The sequence below is a fragment of the Chaetura pelagica genome, unplaced genomic scaffold, assembly GCF_000747805.2.
Source record: "Chaetura pelagica isolate M959 unplaced genomic scaffold, ChaPel_1.0 scaffold493, whole genome shotgun sequence".
In the NCBI taxonomy this organism is placed as follows: Eukaryota; Metazoa; Chordata; class Aves; order Apodiformes; family Apodidae; genus Chaetura; species Chaetura pelagica.
Genome location: NW_009952696.1, coordinates 690596 through 698215, shown reverse-complemented (window position 1 = coordinate 698215; position 7620 = coordinate 690596). Strand labels below are relative to the sequence as shown.

General features: G+C 58.6%; 2 protein-coding genes across 2 annotated transcripts in view; one reads left to right on the top strand and one right to left on the bottom strand.

Moving 5' to 3' along the window:
• Nucleotides 1-415, bottom strand: part of UBE2C (ubiquitin-conjugating enzyme E2C) — a 7143-nt gene extending 6728 nt beyond the window's left edge. The window contains exon 1 of the mRNA XM_009994021.1: nt 383-415. Within this exon, the coding sequence (XP_009992323.1) occupies nt 383-415 (33 nt within the window). The remainder of the gene's footprint in view (nt 1-382) is intronic.
• A 2681-nt stretch (nt 416-3096) lies between these two features.
• Nucleotides 3097-7620, top strand: part of SPINT4 (serine peptidase inhibitor, Kunitz type 4) — a 7283-nt gene continuing 2759 nt past the window's right edge. The window contains exon 1 of the mRNA XM_009994020.1: nt 3097-3184. Coding sequence (XP_009992322.1) covers nt 3097-3184 — 88 coding nt within the window. The remainder of the gene's footprint in view (nt 3185-7620) is intronic.

Below are 7620 nucleotides of genomic sequence, written 5' to 3'. Positions count from 1 at the left end.
CGGGGGGGGGGGGGGGGCCCGGGTGGGAGCGCCCAAGGAACCCGCAGCTCCGAGGGCGGCCGTGGCGGGGCTGTGCGGTTCTCCCAAACCCCGGTGTCCCCGCCCGTGCCACCCAGGGCCTGTCTCCGTGGCGCTGGTCACGCGATGGCCCTGCCCGTGAGACCGGAGGCAGCTGCAGAGACGTGGGTGTTTGTCCTCCCGCCATCTCTGTGGTCCCTGATGTGTCATATCCCACACACAAAGCAGAACAATAAACGCATTGCAGTTCTAGTTGACTTTTGCCTGCAAGTCTATAATCTTTCTGGAATGCCATTGTTTAGGAAACTCTCCAAACCAGCATTTCCTCATCTCCTCTAATGTGTGTGGAAATAGTCAAACTGACTTGTCCATCGCTTTCCAGATCATCTTGCCCCATGTTGTGGTCAACAAGAACCTCTTCTGTTGGGTCAGCTGGATAATGGTTTGTCAAGTTTTCTGTGGTTAGAGGACATGTCATGTTTTGTTGGTGATGTTCTTCCTTGTTAATTCCAAGTTGACTCCATGGTAAAACCAAATGGGATTTCCCAAAGCAGACACTGCTGAGGGTGTTTGGCATCTGCCTTCCCAGCCCTTGTTCTCCCCAGCTGTGCCAGCCCGGGATGAGGTCAGGGTGTTACACAAACCTGAGCTGCGGATGTGGGGGCAACCGAGTCACCATCAGTGCTGCCATTGCCTTGTTGTCATCAGCACTGGGCTCTGTATGTGCTTGTTTTGTTTGCCTCAAATTATTAGCCACAAAGGAAGGACATTGCCCAGAGGAGAAGAAAAATAACGATGGCTGCAGGAACTCAGGAAAGGTGTGAAGGTTCTGCTCAGCCTGTGACAGCCTGATGGAGAGAGGATGGAGATGGGTTTTATTCACAGTGAATGGACAAGGGGTCCTAGTGTTGGTTTGAATCAAGTGAGACTTGGATCAGACCTTTGGAAAAACTTCCCATTTACAAGAACACTTTTATCCTGGAACAAACTCTTAATGAAGGATTCCCCATCTTCAGAGTGACAAGGGTGGCTTTTTAAGAGCAGGTCAGAACAACATCTGACAAGGATCACCTACATCCCACTTTGGCAGCAAGACTCTTACAGGCAAAGCTTCATCATCCTGCTGGATCATCTGACAGAGCTGGGTCTGCCCTTGCAGGGCCCCGCAGAGCTGCAGTGAAGGGGGGCAAAGGGCTTCATCCCTCGAGGTATTTATCTCAGTGATGTGCTTGTGAGGCTTTATCCTTCCTGAGCCTCCCAAATGTTAGCCAAGATCACAGGCTGCCCAAAGGAGACGTGCCAGAACGGTGGAGTTGCTCCTGAGAGCCCCTGGGCGAGTGCAGGGGCAGGGGCAGAGTCTCCACCACAGCAGTCCCGGCCTTGGAAGAAGTCCTGCAGTCCTGCAAGTTATTCCAGATGGTTTTCCAGGTACGTGGAAGGGAGTTGACTCTGCTGGCACCGCTGCTGCCCCGTGGGGTGTCCTGCTTGACCACGACTAACAGCAGCAACGTGCGATAAGCACCGGGCTGTCAGGCTGAGCCGTGGAGCTGCCAGGTGTGGGGCCTGGATCTTCCACAGACACGGGTGGTTTGGGAACAAATTGCATCCGAACTGAGTCACAGCCATGAGAAGAGGCCTCCACCTGCACCTAGGGCGCATTTCTGCTGTGAGCCCTCTTCCCACACAGGTCTGGCAGCACAGAGCTGTGCACCTTCCCTTGCACTGCCCCGGCATCACTCCAGGGACGTGACTTTGTGGGAAGTTTCAGAGCAGGAATTCTGCCTTTTCAGTGCTCGTGTCAAGTGGCACAAACTTGCTTAGAACTGTAGAAACAGTGTTGAGCTCAAGCCAATTCATTTCACTTGCCTCACAGCTGCAGACTGAAACGTTGTCATTTGATCCAGCAAGTCCAACCCATTCTTGCCTGGTGCTGGTGTGTCCTGGCCTGAGCAGTTCTCCTGTAATTCTTCAGTTTGTGTATAATTCAGGAAGAAATAATTAAATAGGGAAGGAAAATGCAAAATCAGATTCTAACTAGCATTCCTGTATGACTGGAGAATAACCTAATTTAAGTGGGTGAGTGCTCAGGTTATCTGTTATCCCAAGCACATGATATCATTATCCTGAAATCAGATGCAGAGAAAATGGAAGCAACGGGGCAATGCGTTTCATTTTTCATTCACTCTTAGCGGGGTCTCTGGTGAAGGCCAGAAGTTTGGACCTGGGTTTGAAGGCAGGTTCCCAGAAAGCTGCACCACCCTGGCTGGGCTGGATGAAGGATCACATTGAGCTCCCACTGTGTTCCCAGATCCAGGTGAGGCTGCCCAGGGGATTTTGGGAGGGCATAAAGGAGAAGGGCCCTAGGGGGCCTGGGACAGTGTTAATGTGCTGAGGAGACTTTGTGCTCACTCATTTGGATGCCAAAACCTGGCAAATTACATCAGTGACACTGAAGCAGCCGGAGGGAGTTGCTGGTGAGAGGGGCAAACAAACAGGATATTGATTTAGAAACAGGCAAAGGAAGCTTTGGGTCATGCACTGCAGTAGCAGGAGTGGTCCCTCTGCCAGGGACATTCATTCTTGCTGTTTTTTAAACCCAGCAGTTCACCATGGTGACAGCACAAGGCCTGTGCAGTGAGAGCTGTGCTCTGTGGGACAGGGCAGATGGTGCCGTTCCTGCTCCTGGGCTGGTGCTTCCCTTCCCTGCAGATAACTTGGACCATTTCTGCAAATCCATGTAATAAGGAAATGGGGCTGGAGGCTGCTCCTCCAGGCAGCTCCCAGAGCACTCTCAGGATGTGGGAGCTGCCAGGGAGTGACAGGGCTGGTGGCAGGACTGGCCAGGCCTCCTCCCTTCCCCCAGTCCCATCCTGTCCTTCCCGATGGATTCTGCTCCTGCCTTGGTTGTGGGTGGAGAAAGGTGGATGGAGTGGCTCTTCAGAAAACAGAATTGCAGTCAAATGTGGGAGGTTCCTACAAGTCACCTGAAAGCTGCTTCCTCCCATTCCCAGACTCGGACTGACTGGGAGGAACTTTAAATTGCCGCCCGGCTCAGCCCCAGCCACTGGGGCCAGCACCATGACAGCGAGAGGCATCTTCCTGCTGGGGCTCCTTGCCCTGTGGGCAGAGCTGCAGGCAGCACCCACTGCAGGCAAGTACGGGCTGGGCACACCTGGCCTCTCTAGACTTTAAGAATGTTTTCCATTTTATTCATAGAATAGAACAGTTTGGGTTGGAAGGGACCTTTCAAGAACATCTGGTTTGATCCCCTGCCACGAGCAGGGGCGTCCTCAGCCAGAGCAGTGCTGATGGTCAGTGATGAGGGTTTCAGTGTCTGTCTTAATCCTCGTATTTATGAAAGCTTTTGATGAGGGGCTGTAACCCTTGTGAGGTTTAGCCCTTGCTTAAATTTTAGTTTGGTGCAAGTCCTGCCGGGGACGGAGCCAGCAGTGGTGCTGGTGTGCAGGCTGGGGATGCTCAGGAGCAGCTTTGTCCATCAAACCAGTCACCAGGGCAGGGATCACTGGAAGCATCAGCCTGTCCGAGATGGGCTGGACTGGATGGGGCTGCCTGGGGAGCCGTATGGTCCCTCCCAGCTGGGATACCCCGAGGGCGAGGGGTCCCCCTACTGCTGCCAGTGCCAAGGGCCCCTCGGGCACTCGCCTCACCACGACTCTGCTGTGTGCCAGGAGGGGACCCGGGGAATGGGACTGGGGGCCGGGAGCTGAGGGTGGGCAGTGCGGGGATGACGCCGCAGGTCTGAAGCTGCTGCCTTCTGCTCCCTCCAGGGCTCCCTGGAGCAGCCCCTGACAGGCGGCCGCAGCTCGGATGCCCTCCGGCAGGGAAGAGCACGTTGCCTGGGGAAGAGCCCAGCATGGTGCCTGGAGCTCAGCCTGGCAGGATCACGCCGGATGGGAAGCAGGAGTTGGGCACAGAGCGGGGGGGTAAGGAGCAGCGCCCACCCGGGGCTGAGCCGGTGGCTGCCACAACACCCAGCGTGGGGAAGGAGCCGGTGACTGGGGCTGAGCCTGTGGCAGGGAGCAAACCCACCCCGGCTGGGCAGCTGGACGCTGAGAATAAGCCCAATTCAGGGAAAAAACCAGCATGTGGGGGGAAGAATGAGACGAGTGAAAAGCCAGAGGTTGTGACAAAGCCAGAGGCTGAAGGGAAGCCAGAAACCGGGGGGAAGCCAGAAGCTGGGGAGAAACCTGTGCTGGGGGAGAAGCCGGAAGCTGAGGGGGAGAAACCAGAGAGTGAAGGGAAACCCGAGGCAGGAGAGAAGCCTGAGTCTGACCAGGGTGACAGTGAAGAAGATGATGACAAGGAAAATGATGATGATGATGATGATAATGATGATGATGAGGATGATAAAAATGAGCATGGCGGTGGTGAGGAAAATGGTGATGATGGTGGTGATGATGAAGATGGTGACCAGGATGGTGATGATGGTGGTGATGATGGCAATGACGATGAAGATGGTGACCAGGATAGTGATGATGATGGCAACAACAATGACAACAGCAATGGTGATGACGACGATGATGGCAATGATGACAATTATGGCAACAACTATGACAGTTACGACTACAGAGATGATGATGGTGGCGATGATGATGACAACAATGATGATGGTGGTGGTGATGGCTATGACACTTGGTGACCCATACCATGTGGTGCGTGAGGAGCACATGGGGCGAGGACAGCCCGTGGTGGGTGGGTGCATGGGCAGCCACTCCCAGCCTCCTCCTCTGCCTCCCTCTGCCAGGGCCAGTCCTGGGTACCAATGGTGTTTTGGGCAGGACCTTCCTTCTCTTTCCTAATAAACCCCACATTGGCTCAGCATGACAAGCTGTCCCTGGTCACAGTGCCTGGCATGGCCAGGCCATGGGGGCTGCCCAGCCCTGCCCTGGCACTGGAAGATGGTATGGGCTTGGCACAGCCCTTGGCACAGTGGAGTGGCTCTGTTCCCCACAGGGGAGCCACAGGGACAGCCCCCAACAAGCACCTGCCCAGGGCCAGCAGAGCCTCTCTGGGAATATCCCATGGAGTCTGTCCCCCCAGCTCTGAGGGGCTCCTGGGGGCTCCCTGGGGCTAGTGGCTCCATGGCTGAGCCCTGAAAGCAGCCACCGTGGCAGTGCTTGGTCAGCAGCCATGTGGGCACAGACATCCATGGGTCCCCAGTCTGGCAGTTCACACAGCTGGGGTGCCAGGAGCTCATGTGCCCTGTGCCTCACTTGTGCCCATGGCACCGTGCCATCCATGCTGGCAGTGGGTCAGGAGCTGGGGCACCAGCAGGGACAGCTGAACCCATGGAGTTTGGGCAGGACTTGTGTGCAGGACCCTGGGGACCCACTATCAGTGGTGGCAGAGCCTGGGACCCCATCCCTCCCACAGGGGCTGGGGGGGCTCATGGGGTCTGGAGGGGGCTTGGCAGGAGACCAACACAGCAGGAGCCAGCCAGTACTCACCACAGACTGGGTTTACTGAGTGGGGAGCACAGAGACCCTCATGCTCATTATGGAGCCGAGGACAAGGGGGTGGTGGTGGGGTCGGGGGGATGGGTGCTCATCCTGTGGCTGATGGATCCCTCCAGGAGTGGCTGTCCAGATGTCCGACTGTCCTGTGGGGGGTGGCTGCACACACAGGCTCCTCGGTCTGGTCCAGGTGGGAGCTAGGTGAATCCTGGGAAGAGACAGGAGCCACCGTGTCCCCAGCCCTCCCCATGGACCGTGCTAGGGAGCAGCCATCAGCCCCACGGTGGGGTGCTCTGGGCAAGCGGGTGGCAAAACTCCTAGTCTGGTTCCTACCCGTGAGGCCACGTCCTCCTGCAGCCCCATCCCACCAGCTCCCAAGCTCACCTGGGGACACCAGCCTGGCCCAGGGGCAGCAGAGACCCAGGAGCAGGACCAGCAACAGCAGCCGCATGGTGAGGGGCAGGCGGTGTGGGGCGGGTGGTGCAGGGGCTGCTGCTCAGGTGCAGACTGGGATTTAAATCCTGCCAGGCTGAAGGCTGGTCCCAGTGACCCCGTCCCTGCCCCAGCACCCAGCACACTCCATCCGAGCATGAATGCCCCCAGCGTCCCCTGCCCCAGTGCTGCTGCTGGACTAGCTGTGCAAGGAGGCAGGAGGGTGCTGCTGCTTGGTGCTGGGCTCTGCAGCCCTGAGGTCCTTGCTATGCCATGCCATGCCGTGCCACAAGACAAGAGCAGCTGGTGCAGCCTCCCCTTCTGTGCCACAGGTACAGGGCAGATGGGCGAGGGGCTGGGGATCCCAGTGTGGGCTGGCCCTGCTGAGGCAGTGAAGGTGAGTCCCTGGTGGAGCAGCCCATGGTGCCCTGGCACCTCTCCGGGCATTGTTCTGCCTCCAGGAACAATCGCTGGCTCCTGAGGGACATTCTGTGACCAGACACGGTCCATAGCCCTGCAGTGCCACTGGCCCCTCAGCCCCACACCTCCCAGCCAGCTGGTGCCCACTCAGCCCCACACCTTGGGCTGGCAGCCAGGGGACAGGAATGGCCAGGGGCTATGGGTCCAGAGGGGAGCCAGAGGCTGTGTGTGGGCTCTGCCCAGGCTCTGGGGCTGCAGGGTCACAGCACGGGTCCCACGTCCTCACCAGAACCAGGACAAGTGCCTGGGTCCCCATCACACAGTGCCAGAGCTGTCCAGGGGGGCTCCGTGCTGGGTTGGGGTGACTGGGATAGAGCTACAGACTGCACCGGTGGCGGGGGCTGTCCCAGGGGCTGCTGCCTGTCCCGGGCTGCATCGCGCTGGTGCCACGGGGGACAGCGGGTGGGTGTGCTGCTGCGGCGTGTGCGCAAGGACGGAGGCACCGGAGCACCGGGACTTTCCCTGCCAGCTCCTTCCGGGAGCGCCTGTCCCTGGGAGGGGCAGGAGGCCTCGGGCAGGCTCTGCCGGGCCGGCTGGTGTGCGTGTATGTGTGTGTGCGTGTATGTGTGTGTGCGTGCATGGGGGTGTGCGTGCATGGGTGTGTGCGTGTGCAGTTCAAACTGGCCGTGGTGGGCATGTTTGTGTTGTGTGTGCTGTGTGCGTGTGCAGCCCGTGCCGTGTGTGCCAGTGCCATCTGAGCCACGTGTGCCCTTGTGTCCCCGTGTGTCCCTGTGTGTGTGCCCGGCCACAGTCCTGGCTGGCTGGGTGGCCTGTGTGCTTGCCAGTAGCGTGGGGACCCCCTCCTATCTGTGTGTCCCCACAAGCAGGACAGAGGTGGGATGAGCCATCCTGGGAGCACACGGAGCTGTGAGCAGCAGTGGGGAGCGCTGTCTCCACCGTGCTGGGGTGACCGCTGTCCCTGGGTGGGCAGCAGGGACAGCGACCATTAGTCCCAACATGCCAGCGGGCTCTGTGTGGGGCCAGCCGGGACTTGCCACAGCCGGGGGGACATACTTTGCCCCTGGGATCCCCCCCATCTCTCCTGCTGCACGCCTGGGCCAGGCAGGAGCATCATCCCGGTGGCACAGCCCTGTCTCTATTGCCCATCCCCACCGGCTGCCAGCCCTGGGAGGTGCCACATTCCTGGGTGATCCCCGGGCAGGGCTGGCTCGGTCGCCGTTTCCCCCACCATGGAGCTACCCGCTGGCTCTGCCCA